The following is a 19,920-nucleotide window of genomic DNA, read 5'->3' as shown; positions in this document are numbered from 1 at the left end:
ATTGATTTTCTGACTGCACTATTTAACCTCAACAGGGCTGTGATATGACCCTGTTAGAATAAAACTGATAATGGTGACTGCTCTCATCTGCACCCACTCTAATACCAGCCTTGCTCAGGTATGTGTGTACGGAAAGTTGCTATAGGTTATGGGAGGTTGAAGATTGTATGGTTATTGCTTCTTGAATTTTCATCACAGTCAAACCTTAGAGGTGTGCACAGGAGGTCATTATAGCCTGTATTTGGGCTCAGGACAGTGTGGTCATTGTTTCTTTTACTTTTCTCACAGATCTCAGATGTGTACAAACATGGTTACTATAGCTTGTGCAGGGGCGGTGTATTGTCTAGGAACAATGAAGTAGAATATATTACTGAAATCATTAGTGCTTTTTTACTTTCCTCACAGTCGCACATCAGGCACATATACAGGTGGCTTCCTTTGGAGGTTAAGGGTGAGGAGGCATGCGATGTATATGTATGACAGCAGGCACTTGAAATACATGACTGTGGCAATTTTAATCTCTACTTTCATCCCACTCTAACACCAGAAGAATGTTTAAGGCAGTGACTGGGGGGGGGGTTAGGGAAGCAGGCAGTATTCCCAGATAAGACCTGTGTATCCTCACATCAGTTGGCTTGTTAGTTTGTTGTGAGCTTCTGTTTTGTCAGCTTTGAACGTTAAGCCTTGGGTACAACTTATGTCTTCTTTGAAAGAAAAAAAAAGACAAAGTATTTTCGTACTCATGATTTTTGTTTAGGCCACCACTGGATTGAAAGGTTGAGAAAATGGTCTAATATGCACCCCAAATCATCTATAACCCTGTGGCTTCTTAGACCCTAGCTTATTTTAGTTATTTCCTAAATGGTTATTACTGTGCTGTCTTGGTCAGGAAGGGTATGTTGAAAGGATGCAAGAAAAATTAAAGCTGAACAAAAACACTGAATTTCTTTCCTTAATCATAATTTCTGTTCAAGCCATCACTGGATAAAAAGGTTGTCTAAAAAGGAAAAAAATATATAAATGCACTTCAGAATACAAACAAAGTTGTGGCTTCTTGAAAAAAAATGAACTGTGAGAAAAGAAGTAATGTGCGTGGAATCGGGATCCCAAGATAGGGAGAAAGACTGGAGGGTGGGTATGTGTGTATCGCTGGGGCTGAACAGTTGGCCTAGGGCACCATTTCACCTAAGTCCAGACCTATATAGAGAGTTGTTGTAATGTATTATTGTTGCAGCTAAATGCTAGTAACTGTAAATGTCCCTTTGTGCAATGGTGATGGGCTAACATGGTATGATACATAAGCCTATTGTAATGTAAGGACATTGTAGCTACAGGTCATTCTCTGCGTACTACTCCTAAGTATTTGCAGCATGAGCTAAAAGATTGTTTAGTTTTGGGTGACAGTGACCAAGTGATACTTAGACTAGAAGTGCCTAGGGGTGCCCCCAACTTGACATTTACTGGGGCCCTCAAAATGCAACACTGGCCCTGGTGCCTTGTTCCTACTGTCTGTCAGGATAGGTTTTGGCATTCTTGCAACCATGTTAAGGCTGAAGTGGGCTATTGGAGAATGGGTGGTTGGTCATGAATGAACTGAATTGCTTTACATATTTTTGGTTTAGATAATGAAATAACCTGCCAGATGGGTAGGTGAAAATAAGTTGTTTCAGTATGGTAGATTTTGTTATATGTGCAGACTGGTTTAGGCATGTTTTGTATTAGAGATGGTCCACATCACAGGGCTAAACACTAGTAGGACATTTATAAGTATGTTTAGTCTGTATAGAACGTCATTTGATAGACTGTCTTTGCTTATGCACACTTTTGGTTATTCACGACATTCCATTATTGTGCAGAGAGCTGTAAATTTTGTTTTTTTATTCTTCTGCTGAAGCATTGCATGTATTGTAGCATGTGTTTTGTTGCATGTATGCATCACTCAAGTAAGAAAAGCATGTCATCCTACAAGGTAAGCCAGGTAGCTAAAATTGTAATTATATTGGCAAGCTCAGAAGGTTGAATGATGTTTAGTTTGTTCATGGTATATATTTACAGTATTCATTTACTATTGTAGCAGCTTTTTGCATTATTTAGCAAAAAACAAAGGGTAATTAACAAAATTGCTTATTATTTTGCTTGCAATCACCTTTAGGTGCGTTATCGAAGAGACCACCCTTTAAGCAAGCAACTTCCTTACTTTCCAGTATTAGAAGACCTTATGAAGGATGTTTGTGATGGCTCTGCACTTTTGGCTGTAGTGCATTATTACTGTCCAGAACTAATAAAGCTAGATGGTATGTGAACATTTTTACATTTGTTTATTTCACATGAAGTTTGTCACACATGAAAAGATGTGTTGCAGGCTTGTCTTTGTAGTGAAACTGTCTTTCTGGTTTAGTTGCATTGCTATGTCATAGAGATGAAAGATGGGTGTTGACATAGCAGTGATACTTTGTAATCTAGATATGAAGCAGCCAGCATATTATGTGAACCACTATCTCAGATAATTTTGACAAATACTGTTTCAAACTCAGAAGTGTTGAAATAATGATTGACTTAATAACCAGGTACATCATAAGGGGACCATTCTTCTATGCACATGAGATGAAAGCCACAAACATTGACTGCTCATAGTATTATAGGAGGTTACTAGGCTAATGGCCCTGGGGCCCTTACAAGGCTACCCAAGAGTTTATCCCCCCCAAAAAAACCCTCAATCAGTACCTGTTGCCCCTGTCAATGAGGGACACAGGCCCCCTGGACAAATTTGTGGTTACCCATCCACTCATCAATACTGCACTTGAAGAGGGTCAGCGACGTACTTTGTTTGACATGTATGGGGAGTCTATTCCAAAGACTGGGTAGCCTGTGTGAGACGAACCTCTCTGTCCAGCAGGTTTTATTAATGTTGCATATTAGATTTAGGCCTTTCAATCGGGTAATGCACGAGGAGTGAGTTATGGATATGGAGCATCTCTAGTAGAGCAGGGTTTGAGATTGTCTTTTAGGTGAGACACAGATCACCTCTGAGCAATCTGTACGATACCGAGTAGAGTGATAGTGATTTGAGCCTGTCAACATAGAACAGGTGTTGGAGACCATGGATTCTCTTTGTGAGGTATTTCTGTGGCCTTTCCAGTTGGTGCAGGTCTTTGGAGAGGTACATATCAAATGGGATATTGTACTCAATTATTGACCTAATGAGGGAGGAGTACAGAGAGGTAATGAGGCTTTTCTGACCACTGCTGCTACATGATGGTCAAAGGTGAGATTGTTGTCAGCCTGTATACCCAGATGTTCTTCATGTTTCACTGGTGCAGTCATCGCACTTGGGCTGTCTGCCTGTAGGTAGCCCTCAGTCAGCCTGAATACCAGAGACTTAGTATTTCTGCGTCTGATGCTGTCGCTCCAGGACTGACGTCAGGTCGTCAGGGGTATAAAAACAGGCAGCCAACGCCATTACATCAGTCTTTCTTGCCAAGGAGCCCAAAGCAGTTCACAAATGCCAGTCAGCTGCTACCTGAATTTTCGTTTACTAATTTAATAATCCTGAAGTCTTCTAAAGCTAAGTACCCCTTTGGGGATCCCTTTTTCTTGCTCTAACCGATGTCAGAAAAAGTTAACAATTGTCTTGCCTGTGGAAAGCAAATACCTCACAGAGATTTTTATTCTTACTGCATCACCTGTTTAGGCCCAGACCATGACGTACCTTGCTGTCGGTTTTGTGCCTTGTTTAACGCCCGAACCATTCATCGTCGGGCTCTCTTTGTCGCTAAATTCTTTTGCTCTCGATCTCCGTACTCCAAAATGGTTTCGGTAAGCTATCCAACTACCAATATTCTGAAAAATGTAAGGATAAAGACATAGACCGCATAGGTCCAAAGCTGCTGACGACACTTCCCTTAAGCTAGTCTCCAGTCCGTTGGTATTCAGTGAGGTGCTTTCGCAGCCCCTGATGCCTGCTTCAGTGGATTTGCAGGCCTCTACTGAGACCCATTCGGAGTCCGGTATGCCACGAGACTCTTCTTCGACTATGAAACCTGCGGATGTCTGTACCTTGGATGGGTCTGGAGCCGCTGTGCAGGCACCGGCTTCTGAGGCAGTTCTTCGCTCAACTGATGTTTGACTCAAACCGACGACTTTTTTATCTAAAACTACCGAGTTTCTTAGGCCCAGAGTACACACTACGCCTAGAAAACTGATGACCAAAGCACATGCACCTGCTCCCATGCCACAAAAACAAATGCTCAGAATGGCTGAAAACCTTATTATGCTGATTAGGGGAAGTCAGCCTTCCCCTGCTAAGAGAAAGAGACCAGTCCCCTACAGCTTGTACGGACCAGGAGTCCGATGGCTCTGAGGTTTCTGATTATGAAGACATGGCCTTATCTGCTTATTAGGATTCAGAAGCAGAGGAATCCAGTCCCTCTGCCTCCCCTCCAGAGGATTTTTCTTTTGGTGAAACATTGCATACCTTAAGAGAGCATTTCCACTGGGAATGCCAAGACTATCCTCAGTCCAAAAAGAGACTCAGAGAATTCCTAGAGTTGCCTCAGCCCAGGCATTTAGCAATTCCCCCTGTCCTGGATGTTGTTGATCATGTTTTTATGGAACCCAGTTTTACTCCTGACACTTTATCTCCTGCCCCTAGGAAACCAGACAGGTATACAGAGTACCTGACACTTAGAAATTTCTTTTCAAGAATCCTATTGATGATCCAGAGATCATTTCCCAGGGGCCTAAAGGTATCAAGGCAACTACAGCCAAGAATCCCACCCCTTCGGACAGGGATTCTACAGCCTTAGACAGATGGGGTAAAAAGGTATATACCTGTGCAACTCTGGCTATTAGAGCATTGAATTGTCAGTTTCACATGCTGAAGTACCAGCAAGATTTTATGGAACTTATTAAACAAAAAGTGGCAACCTTTACAGACTGTGCAGAAAGTAAAGATTTGCAGGAACTTATGCACTCTGCAAGCCAGGTCAGCAAGCATACTTTGCAGTGTAGCTTTGATGCCCTAGAAGCATCTTGGTAGGCAGCAGTCACTGGTTCTGTACTGAGAAGACATGCTTGGCTCAAGGAGCAGACCTTGCCAGACCATGTCAAATCTAAGTTACTAGATGCTCCTCTAAACAAGGACAGTTTGTTTGGCACCAAAGCAGGCGAAGTTCTCAGAAAGATGGAAGAAAAAGCTAAGTCTATGCAGACTGTTAAAGAATTCTTACAAGTGCAACTCCCTAGGTTCAGTAGGTATTGCCCTTCCGAACACTGGTCCTTTCCAGCCCCCTCCAGGCCTTCTCAAACCAGACCCAGGAGTAACAGACCACCCAGACTACAGTCTCAAGGTATGCAGAGATCTAAGCAATGGAGTGTCCCCACCCCTAAAACAGGGAGTGGTAAGCCACCTCCTTACGGAAAAAACTTGCAATGACTTCTTTACTCCACTCCCCTGCGCAATTGCCTGTGCCCCTAGGAGGAAAACTTGCCCTTTGTGCAAGAAACTGGATGTCCATCACACAGGACCTATGGGTCCTCAACATTGTATCCCAGGGGTCCAAATTTTAATTCCACTCACTGCCAATCCCAAGTGGGTTTCTAGACCTTCCTCCCAACTAGTGGGCAGAGGCTCAAAGCAAAAGTAATTTCCCTGCTCAATATCACGTTATTCAGCCAGTTCCAGTAGAACAGAGGGGGTCATGTATTCTACTCCAGACTTTTCCTGGTAGCCAGGAAAGAGGGCTCTTGGTTCCCAATCCTGGATCTTTCCATTCTTAACACCTCCCTGGTGGTACCAAAATTCATAATGCTTACACTGCAACAGCTTCTTCCTATGCTAGCTAAGGATGCCTTGTTAAGTCACCCTAGACTGCACATCCCCATAAGGGAGTCATGCAGGAGGTATCTACGTTTCAGGGCAGTATCTATGCATTATCAGTTCTCTGCACTTCCCTTTGGCTTATCTACTGCCCCCAGAGTATTCACAAAATGCCTGGCTCCAGCCGTTGTATACTGCAGGCAGAGAAATATCCAAATTTACCTGTACTTGGACGACTGTCTGATTCAGGCGAGCAGTCAGGAATTGCAGTTGCAGCATCTGACATTTTGGAAACACCTTCTCACTTCATTGGGGTACACCATCAACGAAAAGAAATCAAAACTAGTACCCAGTCAAAAGATTGTATTTCTGGGAGCAAGCTTGGACACAACATCCCAGATGGCATTCCTCACTTTAGAAAAGCAAGTCTATCTGACAGCCTACTTCAAACAAATGGCCACCAGAACCCAGCTATCCACAAGAAAAATACTGCAGGCCCTAGGGTTCATGGCCTTATGTATACTGCTAATTCCATATGCAAGACTGCATATGAGGAAACTTCAATGGTACTTAAAAAGTCTTTGGTGCCAACATTCTCAGGACTTGGAAACAGTCATTCCTATAATACCCTGTCTAAGGACAGAGTTGCTTTGGTGGGCAGAAGCATGCAACCACAAGAAGGGACAACCCTTTATTTAACCCCACCCCGCCCAGACCCTAACCGCAGGTGCGTCAGACTATGCCTGGGGAGCACACATGGACGACAAATGCATTCAGGGCCACTGGAGCCCAAGTCAAATTCATCTGCACATCAACCAGAAAGAGATGCTAGTTGTGCAGAACGCCCTGACAGCTTTCAGATCTCTTCTGCTTCCAGGACAACTGCTAATAAAACAGACAACACCACAGTTATGTGGTACATCAACAAGCGGGGGGAGACCCACTCATACCCACTCTGCAGGTTAGCCATGGCCCTGTGGAACATGGCCTTGGATGTGCAAGTCCATCTGCAAGCTCATTTCCTGTCAGGCAAACAAAACTCACTGGCAGACGACCTAAGCAGAAATCTACTAGACCCACACGAGTGGCAATTGGTGCCCAGCACCTTCAACCTTCTGATTCAGAAATGGGGGACCCCAGAGGTGGATTTCTTTGTCTCCCACTTCAACCACCAGCTCAGCAAATTCTGCACCAGGAATCCTCACACCAGGGCCTGGAAAGTGGATGCCCTATCTTTTTAGTGGGTCAATCTCTCAATCTATGCCTTTCTCACTCTGCCCCTTCTCTCAAGAGTATTATTTATTTATTTATTTATTTATTTAAATTTGTTGACCGGGAGTGTCCGACTGGACGTGGGTCCATTTTCAGCGGAGGCCCGGGGAGAAAAGCTCCACAGTAAAATAAACAGACAGTAGTTACATTGGATTACATAGTGATTAACAATTTAACATAGAAATTACTTACAACATATTTACAGATGAAGAACATAGTACATCAGTAGACAACTAGAATCTTTATCTGTGAAGTACATAACAGGCATTAACAAATGTAACAATGAGAAGTTCCTGCTGTATAATAAGTACTAGGCTTATGAGCATCTGAGCTTGCTATCATCAAGGTAGTTGGTGGAGGTGAAAGAAAGGTAGTAGTTGGATGGGGTGGATGATATTAGAGTGGGAGTTGCAAGGGCATAGCCAGCATGTTTTTAGGTGCGCTTTTAATAAAGTTTTGAAGTTGGTGCATGATGGTATGGAGGTAATTGTGGGTGGGAGTGAGTTCCATAATTTGGGTATGGCGCAAGAGAATAGTGCTTCACCAGCAGAGTTATTGGCTTTAGTGATCTGCAAGTGATTTTTGTTGCTGGATCTTAGTGGTCTGGTGGTGCGATAGGGTTGGAGTAGATTCTGGAGGGATGGGACATTTAGTGGATGGTTTACTAGTTTGTGGGCGAGTGAGAGTTGATACCACTGAAGGAGGTGAGGGAGTTCAAGCCAGCCCAGTTCAGCAAGTGAGAGACAGTGGTGACTACGGTAGGATGCCCCTGTGGCGAATTTTGATGTAGCAGGTCTCTAGCTTGTTTAGATCACATTGCCTTAGGTTGGTATATACTGGAGAGGCATAAAGTAGGGTGGAGATAAGGTGGGAATTTGCTATTGAAATCTTTGCTGCTTTGGTGAGAAATTGTTTGTTTCTGTATAATGCTCCTAGTTTTTTGTGGACTTTTTTTATGGTCATGGATATGTGAATGTCTAATTTTAGTTTATTGTCTATTTCCACTCCTAGCAATTTGGTGTGTTCAGTTGGGTATATAGTGGTGTTGTCTTTTGCTGTGATGTTAAAGTGAGAGTTGTTTTGATTATGTTTGGTGGGTTGGAAGATGAGTAGTTTAGTTTTGTTTGGGTTGAGTATTAATTGGGCATCGGATAACCATGTTTCAACAGAGGAAAAGGCTTCCTGTGTGACTTTTGCAGTTTGGGTAGGGACTGGGCTGAGCAGATGATGGTAGAGTCATCTGCGTATTGGATGAGTGTGCCATGTTTGGTGGCAGAAGCTAGATTATTGGTGTAAACAGAGAAAAGTAGGGGTCCAAGGATGGATCCTTGGGGAACCCCTATGGAGACAGGTAGTTGGGGAGATATGTCATTCTGCCATACAACGGATTGTTGGCGGTCAGACAGGTAACTCTGAAACCAGTTGGTGACTGATTGTGAGAAGGATAGGTTATTGAGGACAGAGATAAGTTGTTTGTGTGGGACCATGTCAAATGCTTTAGATAAGTCTAGGAAAGTAGCAGAGGAGAGATGGCCATTGTTTTTATGCTGAAGGATAGTGTTTGTAAAGGAGAGTAAGGCAGTGGTGGTGCTATGGTTTGGTCGGAAACCATGCTGAGTACTGGAAAGGAGGTTGTTAGTAAGGAGGTAGTGTGAGACCTGAGAGTGTATGCATCTCTCTAGTATTTTGGAGAGTGGAGAGAGAATAGCTATGGGGCGGTAATTGGTTAGTTCTTCAGAGGGTCCGCCTTTGTGGAGGGGAATTATATGTGAGACTTTCCACAATATGGGAACGTAACTTTCTGACAGAGATCGGTTAATCAAGATGGATACTGGGTAGGCCAGAGCATCAGCTGCGATTTGTAGGTATTCACTTGGGAGGTTGTCTGCTGCTAATTTGGTGGGTTTAAGTTTAGTTAAGAGTTTTTATGTTGGAGGTAGGTACAGGAGAAAAGAGAAGGCAGTGGGGAGATTACTACTTGAAGGTGTCGGTTGGAGGGGAGCCGGGTTGTGTTGTTTAGCTAGTGATAGTATGGTTTGGGTGAAGTGTGTGTTGAATGAGGTAGCAATATTTTCTGAGGAGTGAGGGATGTTAGGAGGAGGGTACTGACTTTACCTGGGTGGAGGATGGAGTTTATGGAGGACCAGAATTGTTTGGGGCTGTGTTGTGAGGAGTCTAAGGCAGACTGGTAGTATTGGAATTTGTCCCGTTTTATTAGCTTTTTGACTCTATTGCGTAGTTCTAGGAATTTCTGTCTAGCTGCGGGGGTTTTGGTTTTGCCAGTGCTCCCAGGCTTTATCCCTGTTTTTCATTTCTGACTTAGTGGTTTTCTGTAGCCATGGGGAGGGTTGTGCTTTGGTTCTGGAAAATCTTATGGGAGCATGGTAATTAAGGATGTTCAGGAAGGTAGTATTAAAAGATTCAACTGCGTCATCTAGACTGAGGTACTTTAGAGCATGCCAGTTACATTCTTTGAGGGATGAGATGAATGTGAGTGGGTTAAAGTTTATTTTTTTACGTATTTGACGATAGATGACAGGTTTAGCTTGGTACAGGTATTTTTTGAGTAGGAATGTTGGGGAGTGATCACTGAGGCTATCTGATAAGCAGCCTGTTATATATGACTGGGGGTTCTTACTGACTAGTATCCAATCCAGGGTAGAGTGCTTGCTGGAGTTTTTATTTATCCTCGTTGGTGACTGGACTAGTTGGGTGAAGCCATAAAGGTGTACATGATGGGTTGGATTGTTGCCAGAACAGGATTGCCAGTCAATATTGAAATCACCTAAGATGATAGTTTCTTGGGGGAGATGGTGGGTAGACCAGCTGAGGAGGTTTTCTAGTGGAGGGATGTTTTGGCCAGGTGGGAAGTAGCATCCAATTATGTTGATGGTTTTGTTTTGGTTAATTTTGAGGTTGGTATATATTATTTCTTCATTGCCTTTTTGTGGAGCTGATGATTTTAAGATCTGGATGTTTAGATGTTGTTTAAATATTACAGCTACACCACCTCCTTTTTTGTTTAGCCGGTCTACTCTTAGTATGCCGTAACCTGTAGGGAGTATTTGCTCACTGGTAATGTGAGGTTTTAGCCAGGTTTCTGTCTGGACGACTATATCTGGGGAGTATAAGTCTATGGTGGCATGGAGTTCATGGACTTTGTTGGATATACTTCTAATATTTAGGCTTAGTAGAAGGAAGTCACTTGGCTTTCTATTGGCTGTAATATGGGAAAAGTTGTGGTTTCTAGTCTGATTATGAGGATTGGGGTTGGAGATGGTAGGGCCAGGGTTGGGGTGGATGTCTCCACTTAGGGCTAGTTTTGATATGCATGAGATTATTAGTTTTCTCAGTTTGTGAATGTGTTTGTTTATAAGGGAAATTTTATGATTGTTCTCTGTGGGTAATAGGTATGGTGGGAGGGTTACTATGTTAAGTTGTAGGGATGCTTTACGTTTGAGTAATATAGTTGGTAGAATATGTGGGGGTGCATAGGGATGGTTCTTGAGCTGGTAGGAGGGGAGCTGAGTATGGGTGAGACATGGGTGGTGGTGTGAGTAGTAGTACAGTGGTAGTGGTTGAGTGGGGGAATGATGGAGCTTTGGTAGGATGTAAGATATGCAAGGAGAGTGCATGCAGTGAGCAAAGGAAAGGTATGCTTGTACATGTCAGTTGAGGAGGTGTGATAGTAGAGGGAATATGGAGGAGGTAGTGTTGGGTTAGTGCTGTGGTTGGTTATTGGAAAGATGGGAGGGGTTTGAGTGCAATAAAGGTGGGACCACTGAGGGCGGGAGGGAATAGGGGGCAGGGCGGGGAGCGAAGCGGGTAGAGACCCTGTTAGGTTCCTGTATGAGGGGTTGGAAACAATCACAAACCAAGACAAGTATGTGTTAAGAACAATCGCAATTGACCAAGGACTGCTCTGAAACTGTAAGTCTTGTCTTAATTTCCCAGGTGGAAAACCAGGATAACCTTGTATCAGTAGGCTACTGTGGTATAGTTTAAATAAACAAACACACAGTATTGATCAGTTATGGATACTATTTGCTAACAGAAGGGAATAAGAGAAAGTGGAAGATGTGTGTGGTGGTGGTGGGGGGGGGCTGCTTACAGCCAAAGCACAGTGCTCTCCAGGGGAAAATGAAGATTGGCTCAAACAGTTAGACACATACTCAAAGTTAACTGTAGCTGTTTGCAGACAGTTCAGACCCGGACTGCACTTTTCTTATAGGAATGTTAAAGGTGGTACCGCAGTTGAATATTTAAGAGTGGTGTTAGGTCTAGAAAAGAAGAGTACAGAGAGGAGTAAGCACTTTTGAGATGGTAAATATATATTATAAAGATTATAAAAAACACACTGAGCAAATAGCTACCACATGCAATGTCCTGAACCACTACTTACTATATGCAGATACTGAGCCAATTGGAAGAACATTAGAAAACAAAAAACAGACAGTTATGCAGCCACAGATAAAAATATAGCGAGCAGCAATCTGTCGTGGTTCTCTAATGTGATTCTATCCACCAGTAACAGCACAACTTATAGAAATAATGTAGACACCAGTATGAGCTGTCTACACACAACACTATTACATGAATACTTGAGAATGTATTACTCAAGATAAGACAGAACAAACCAAGGACAATTCTGATTGCCCCAGACTGGCCACGCCAGCACTGGTACCCACTCCTGCACAGCCTGTCACTGGTGCCACCCTGGAACCTATGCCAGAACCCAACCCTGCTCTCTCAGCAGGAGGGACAGATTTTGCATCCGCAATTGCAAACCCTAAATCTTGCAGCCTGGCTTATTCCTTGAATTCTCCCTCTGCAACCCTAAGCAAGCAGGTGCTGGATGTCATTCTCGAGGCCAAAAGACCCAGTACAAGAAAATCCTATGCTGATAAGTGGAAAAGGTTCTGCTCCTGGATTCAGTCTAAAGGAGAGGACACAACAATGCCCTCTCTGCCTCTAATCCTGGATTACTTAGCAGATCTACTCCACAAAGGCCTGTCCTTCTCCTCCATTAAGATACATGCCTCAGCCGTTTTGGCTCATTTCAACACTGAGCCACCTCTCTTCTCGCAGCCTCTTATCAAACAGTTCCTGAGAGGGTCAAACAATTTAAGGCCGCCAAGAAGAGCACCCACCTCTGCTTGGGACCTTAACTTTGTACTGGAAAAACTCACGCTTCCCCCCTTTGAACCTGCAGAGTTAAAATTCCTCTCTTGGAAAACAGCCCTGCTTCTGGCCATCACTTCAGCTAGAAGAGTGTCTGAGCTACAAGCATTCATGGCTGTGGAACCCTTCATTATTTCCCATGCAGACAGGGTTTCCCTCAGGACTAACCCTTCCTTTATGCCTAAAGTGGTGTCCAGTGTGGCTCTCAACCAATCCATCCATTTGCCTACTTTCTTCCCTAATCCCCAAAATAAAGGGGAAAGGATCCTGCATTCCTTGGACGTGCACAGACAGCTCAGATTCTACCTTGCTAGGACTAAGCCCTTCAGAAAATCTGACCAGTTGCTAGTCAGCTTTGGAACAGGGGCAGAGGACAAGGCCATTTCAAAACAATTTCCAAACGGATAGCACACCGCTATCCATTTCTGCTACAAGCACCATAGGAAATCAAGCTCTCAGGGGGTCAGAACACATTCCACTAGGGCAACGTCTACCTCTACAGCATTTCTCAGGGGAGGACCGACCAGGGACATCCTGGAAGCTGCTACCTGGAGTTCTGTATACACCTTCACCAAGCATTACCACCTGCCTATCTTTTCCAAATCCAGGGCAGGTTTTGCAACAGCAGTACTGCAAGGCATACTAGCCAGCTCTAACTCTTCTTGACTGCGTCCACCCTTCTTCAGCTTTGGGAATCCACCCAAGTGTGATGACTGCAACATTGAAACACGAAGAACATAGTACAGTTGTGTACCCATACCATAAATGTAGATGTTCGAGTGTATTCACTGTTGCAGTCCTGGTTTCCCTCCCTCCAGCCCACTGGTGTTTCTCTCTCCTCTCTATGGCTGTTACTCACCCCTTTCAGGGGAATTGTTATTGGTATTTACTTTTTACTGGTGGTCTTTTCCCAACCATAACTTAGCTCCCTATTTGGGACAAGAAAAACTGATGTAATGGTGTCGGCTGCCTGTTTTTATACCCCTGACGACCTGACAGTCCTGGAGCGACAGCATCCGACGCAGAAATGCCAAGTCTCTGGTATTCGGGCCGACTGAAGACTACCTGTAGGCAGATAACCTAAGTGTGATGACTGCAACAGTGAATACACTCGAACATCTACATTTATGGTAAGTGTACAAAACTGTACTATCTCTCGCCGCAGGTTGTGTGCTTACGGGGATGCCGTCGATGTGGTAAACAGTAGGGGCTATATTGTTGCCGAATGGTATGATAATACATTTTTTGCATTTAACTTAAGGCCATGACTTTGGCATCAGTCATTTGTTGCTGTGAGACCCTCTTGTAGTATGTTAACATAATTTGGGGAGTCAGTGACAGCACCCAACTTACAGTTGTCTGCAAACTTTGTTAGCCGCAGGCCTTTTGTCTTTGCCTGAACCTCTGAGACGTATGTGCCAAACAGTAGGGGTCCCAGGACAGATCCCTGGGGAACACTACTAATGACAGGTCTACTGTCTGAGTGGAGTTGCCTATTTGGACCTTGTGGGTCCTCTCTGTGAGCCAGTTGACCACCCACCTGATGAGATAGGGATTTATGCCAAGATGTGTTAGCTTTTCAATGATGCCTGAGTTGGGGGGTTGTGTCAAAGGCTTTGGGCAAGTCAGAATAAGCTGTATGTACTGACTTTGCCTCATCCAGGGCCTTGGTGATGGTCTCAAAAAAGTCAACCAGGATCAGCAGGCAAGATCTGCCTTTGACGAATCCGAACTGGGTGAGGTCAACTGCTTGGAAATTGCCTGTGTCCTTGTTTATGAGGTCCATAATAACATGCTGCATGGTCTTACAGATCAGACTTGTCAAACAAACTGGGAGATATTTTCCAGGGTCAGTAGTGGCACCATCTTTGTGCAAGGGGGTGACAATGACAGTTCTCCACTCTGCTGGAATGAAGCCTGTACTTTGGCTATGGTTAAATAGGGTGCTGAGTGGTGAGGCTTTCTTGCTGGAGATTGGTGCAGAATGCAGCCTGGGATACTATCAGGTCACATGGAAGCAGTGTTCTTTGCCTTGGATAGGGCCTTTAACACTTGATCTATGGATATGTGAGGTGCGGGACAAGTATCGGGGATGTTGAATGGGCCTTTGGGAGGGAAAGCGGGTAGACGTTTGCGGTGAACCTATTTGCTAGTAGGCTGGTTAAGTCAACAAGATCAGTGTAAGTGGTACTGTTAAGAACTAATTCGGAACAAACATGGGATTTGCCATGGAGATTCCTGATGTAACTGAAAAATGCTTTGTTGTTACCCATTGTTTCGGAGGCTAGTTTCGATTCACAATTGGCTTTGAAGGTTTTCACTAGTGGTCTAATTTGATTGTTGAGGCTAAGGAAGGAGTTTTTCCAATTGGGAATCTGTGCCTTTTTACCCTTGGACAGTGGCTTTCTTCCTTTTGTTGTAAAGCTTGTTGATAGAGGATGTCCACCAGATAGGTTTGTGTTTCCTTGAGGAGCAGGTTTTAATTCTGTTGGCTATGTCTGAGTCTATGCAGTTGTACAGGTGCTTGTATAGTGCACTTGGCATACTGTTCACCATAGTTGTCTGCATCCTCTGAGGGGGGCGGTGGTGTGAAGCTACTGATACCCTCCCTTAGAAGGTTGTAGTCAGCTTTTTAGCCTGGTTACGGCTGGGGGGGTTGGACGGGATAGAAACTTCAAATGAGACAGACCAGTGGTCTGATCTCACCAGGGAAGAACTTACTATAGGGGTGGTGCAGCAGTCACCCATGGTGGTGAGAACCAAGTCTAGAATGTTATCTCCCCTTGTGAGGGATGAGACAAGCTGGTCTAGTGCATTAGAACTGATGACGTCAAGGAATCATTGGGTGAGTGCATTAGAGCAGGAATAGTTCACCCAGTCTATGGTGGGGTAGTTGAAGTCACCAAGTATCAGGGTCTTAGAGATTACCTTGATGGAGTCAAGTATGTCCAGGTAGGAGGAGTGGGTGTCCTAAGTCATGGAGGTGGGGGGTCTTTAGCTGGCTGTAACTTGGATAGGTGTCTTGCTAATTGTCAGTTGCACCTGTAGTAGTTCTAGTGCTTCATGCTGGCAAACCAGTCTGGAGGTGTGTTTGTCTTTAATGTAAATAAAGACTCCACCACCCTTAGTCTTTCAGACCTCAATTTGGAGTCAGAATATGTGGAATGAGGTATAGCCTGGTAAGGCAGGGCTGCTCCCTCAGCCTTAAACCAAGTTTCCGTGACTGCACAGATGTTGGCATCTTCCAGTGCGAGGAGAGCCACCAGTGAGTGCATTTTCCCGTTAAAGCAGCATGACTTTCAATTTGATTTTTGGCATATCTTTTATGTTGGAAGATTTGTCTTTGGGACATTGTCTAAAAAAGACACAATGGGGGATGCAAAAACCTTGGCCAGAATCCTGAATCCCAGGGGTGACAAGTGGAAGCCATCTTTGGCAAATTATCAAGCCTGTCAACTATGTCATCCCAGGCAGATACTGGATCCCCTTGGAATGACACTAGAAACTAAGCCAGTTGTTGAAGTCCGTTATTTTTTGTTGGTATTGTGGTATAATTCTTGGTGAGGGTAGGATGCTGCTTAGGGCTAGGGTCATACCTGCCTGGAGCACATACTCTGAGAGCTCAGTCATGTCTCTTCAAGTAGTCCAGGGAGGTATGTCTCAAGTCATTCATGCCACCATGGACAATTAGAGTATTACCTGTACCTATTGTGGAGAGACTTAAGTGCGTGCGTGGTGTGTTGGATTCTGGCACCTGACAGACAACTGACAGTGATCTTCTCCTTGTCGAGCCTGGTGAGGGGGACATCAGTGTGTCTCACAATTGAGTCACCAGTGACTAGTATGTTCAGTTTATTGTTATGCATTATGGGCTGTGTTTGTGAGACACTGGTGTGTTGTCTGGTATCTCTGATGTGTTTGCTGCTGTGTGTAGAATGTTTGTGAGTGTGTTTTGGAGATCTCTGCTGCTTAGGTATGTTTGTATTGAGAACCTCTGTATAAGGAAGTGTGTGTTTTGTGCTTGACTATGTGATGTGGGTGGTGTGGTGTTTGTGCTGGCAATCTCCTCTTTGTCAGGAGTACTGACTGTGGCATGAGAGAGCATAGATTCCAGGTTACTGATATAGATGCATTTCTCACAAAGAAGAATTATGAGCTAGGAGAGGAGGGTCGTCGGTGAACATGAGGCAGTTGCTACACTGTCACGGTATGCCCATGTCAACCAGGCTGGCAGGAGAAACTGATGAGAATTGTCCAGACATAGTATTCTGAAACTTGGATGGACTTACCGAGAGAGGGCTTTGATAAGGGTTTGTCCACAAGAGTGTAGACCACAAAAACCTTCTTAAATGTAAAATAACTGGCTTGAATCCCAAGTGCTAAAACCAAAAACTAAGAGGCTTAGAATAACAGACAAATTTAACCAGGCTACTAACAAGCAGTAGTAAATACAGCAGAGTGAAAGCACTTCAACACTTAAGAGCAAGCAGCAAGGCAAAATAAGGTAAAGTAGGAAGAACACAGTTACAGTAAAAGTAGTTGAATGAAGTGTGTCTTTTTTTTCTTTTAGTGGAGATGGAAGAAACAGAAGATAATTCAAGATTAATAAACTAAGAGGGTTGGTCTTCCCAAATGCTCTCTCTGTACACGGTAGAATGAGCTGATAAGATGGGACTGCGAGGAGTGTCCAAAATCAAAGAAGCAAGGTGTTAGTCCTTCCCAAATGATCACACTGTACTCAACAGCATGAACAAATGAGATGGGTGTGTTTCTGATTAGGTTTGTGAGTGAGTGCAGTTAGTGCTAGGAAGTCTGTGATGGCTGCTGCGATAATCAGGACGTCTGAAACAGTTGTACTTAAGAAATTATGCAAAATAGAAGCATCAAAATCAGGAAAGGGCCTAGTTACTCATTAAAACGATTTGCTGGATAATATTGGGCTCTTGTAGGCTACATCAAACAATATTTTAAGCAAATGAATGCAGTGTTGGCTACACAACAGTGGCCTCTTCGTGTATTAGAACCAGCTCAATGAACTCTCTTAGGGAGCATTGTCAGTAATGTGAGGGGGACAGTGTAAGAGCTGATGTCATTCCATAGCACTGTTGCAGTATTCATAACCTAAGGGATGTCTGGCCAGTATACCAAAGCTTTTAGTACTTGTAGACTTTGTAGTCAGCCAGGCTCCCTTATCCCTCCATCTTTCCCACTCTCTCCCATATTGGTTAAAGGTCTCACCAGACTTTTAGGTTCTGTCCATCATCTACCAGAGGTATTTCATTGTTTGGAAATCCCTTCCTCACTTTTCCTCTGAAATGGCTTCTTTTCCCAGAGGTGCTCTGTTCTGTTTTGGTCCAGGGCACCATTCAAGTTGTGCCTCCTGCCCAGGTAGGGAGGGGTTTTATTCCAGAATGTTCTTGGTTCCCAGAAAGGAGGGCACTTGGGGACCAATTCTGGACATTTCTCAGCTCAGCATCTTTCTCAACGTTCCTTACTTTTGAATGTTGTGTCTTTAGACTCTTTCCCCTTCTTTTACCCCGGGCCTTTCTGTTCCCCTTTTCAGGAAGTGTTTAGGCTTCTCTGTTTCTTGTTGCATTTTCAGTTCTCTGCTTTGCCCTTTTGCCTCTCTATTGCTCCAAGGGTGTTCATCAAATGCCTTGCTCCTGTCATTGCCTTTTGCAGGATGAGAGGAGTTCAGATCTTTCTCTGTCTGGACGGTCTACTCATTCAAAGCTTCTTACCCCATTGCTGTGCTTCAGGACCTCCAGTTTACTGTTTCCCTATTGCAGAGTCTAATGTTCACCATAAACTTCCAGAAATCAGCTCTGACCCCTCCTCCGGGTCATATTTTCCTTGGTTTTAGGCTTCGGGCCATCCCCGTACTGGTGCCTCTGCCTGTCTCCTCTTCTTCTTCTTCTTCTGGAGTCCATGAAGACCAGGAAATTTTTGAGAGTCCTCGGGTTCATGGCTTCTACCATTCCCATGCTCCCCTGGCCAAGCTGCACATTTAGAAGCTTTAGTGGTACTTCAAGTCAGTGTGGCTCCAATATTTCTACCCTCTGGACTTCCCAATACCCTTCCCTCCCTGTCTCAAGCTTGAGTTTCAGTGGTGGATTTATCACCTTTCTTTCAACCCAGGGCTTACTTTCCAGGCTCCAGTCCCGATGCAAGCTCTTTACAGATGCCTCAGACAGGGGATGGGGGGGCTGCCTCCAGCTCTGTCAGGGTCTCTTGCCTTTGCATCAGAGATCAATGCACATCAGTATAAAGGAGATGAAAGCCCTGTTTCTAGCTCTTCAGACTTTTCATTCCCTCTTTAATCCCAATCCCCTCAAAGTTTTCACAGGCAACACCACAGTGATGTGGCATGTCAACAAGCAAGGAGGTACAAGGTGCTGTCTTCTTTGCAGTCTAGCTCTTCAGGCCTATGATCTAGCTGTCCAGTATCAAGTAACTCTTCAGCCAGTTTACAGTGTAGTTTTAGACTCTTCGAGCAGGTCCAGCACAGAAGCTCATGAATGGATGCTTCACAGAGATGTGTTCCTGGACATTGTCTATCAGTGGGGTATTACTCAAGTAGATATTTTTGTCTTCAGTCTGAACAGACACCTACTTATTCTGTTCGAGTCCCAAGTCCTCTGGCTTGGAAAGTGGATGCCCTGTCTTTTGGAAGGGATGTTTCTGTATGCCTTCCCTCCCATTCTTTTGCTACCACAAATCCTGCACAAGATCAGGCAGGACTGTCCCAAAATCTTGCTAGTCACTCCCTTTTTGCCCAGACAGCATTGGTTCCCCCTACTTTCTCACTTGACCATGGTCAGTCACCACAAGTTACCTCACTGGGTGGATCTTCTCACACAGGACAAGAGGTCTCTTATCCATCCTCACTTGTCCAGCCTTCAACTGATGCTGCAGGTGATAAGGTTTTGATCATGTCTTTTCTAAGGATGTGCTTCAGGTCCTGCAAGAGGCCAGGAAACCTAATACCAGGAGATCTTGTATGTTGAAATGGAAGTAGTTTTCTGTCTGGTGCCACACTCGCTATCAGGAACCCTATCTGTGGAGTTTCCTCTTGTTATGTCTTATTTTTGTGATCTATACTATGCTGGGTTAGCATATGCTTCAGTGATAGCTCACCTATCAGCAATTTATGCTTGTCTGCCCTTGAATCTTCCTCTGGTCTCTAGATTTGAGGTCAAACAATTTCTTAAAGTTGTCCTTCATATCAGGCCTCTTAGGAAACCAGTTCCAGATTCCTGGGACCTCAGTTTTGTACTTGAAAATTTGACTTGGGCTCCTTTTGTGAGCCTGCCTCTTCAGCTTCCTTGCAAAATTCTACTTGAAGACTGTTCTTTTGGTCCTCACTTTAGCTGAGTGAGTGTCTGAACATCCGGCTATCATGGCTGTTCCTCCTTTTTTAGTTTTTCAGAGACAGGTGGTTTCTTGTGCTAATCCTTCTTTATGCTCAAGATGGTCAGTGAGTTATCCCTTAGTCTAGTCATCTTCCCTCCTTTTTTTCCTTCTCCTCAGTCTGCCAGTGAGAAGGTTCTTCACACCTTAGATGTGCATAGACAGCTCTGATATTATTTGGATAAAACTAAAGTTGTTTACAAATCTGAGTAGCTTTGTTTCCTTTCATCCCAGGTCTT

At 44.2% G+C, this 19,920-nt stretch overlaps 1 protein-coding gene across 10 annotated transcripts in view; it reads left to right on the top strand.

The window, feature by feature from the left end:
* CAMSAP1 (calmodulin regulated spectrin associated protein 1) overlaps positions 1–19,920 on the top strand; it is a 1,635,252-nt gene that overhangs the window by 865,935 nt on the left and 749,397 nt on the right. For all 10 annotated transcript variants that reach the window (XM_044057912.1, XM_044057905.1, XM_044057911.1 and 7 more), the window contains one exon: positions 2,153–2,294. In XM_044057912.1, the coding sequence (XP_043913847.1) occupies positions 2,153–2,294 (142 nt within the window). The remainder of the gene's footprint in view (positions 1–2,152; positions 2,295–19,920) is intronic.

Source organism: Protopterus annectens, chromosome 16.part0, assembly GCF_019279795.1.
Source record: "Protopterus annectens isolate FY-2018-M chromosome 16.part0, PAN1.0, whole genome shotgun sequence".
Classification (NCBI taxonomy): domain Eukaryota; kingdom Metazoa; phylum Chordata; order Ceratodontiformes; family Protopteridae; genus Protopterus; species Protopterus annectens.
The sequence above is the reverse complement of the archived record's forward strand: the minus strand, read 5'-3'. Positions and strand labels throughout refer to the sequence as shown.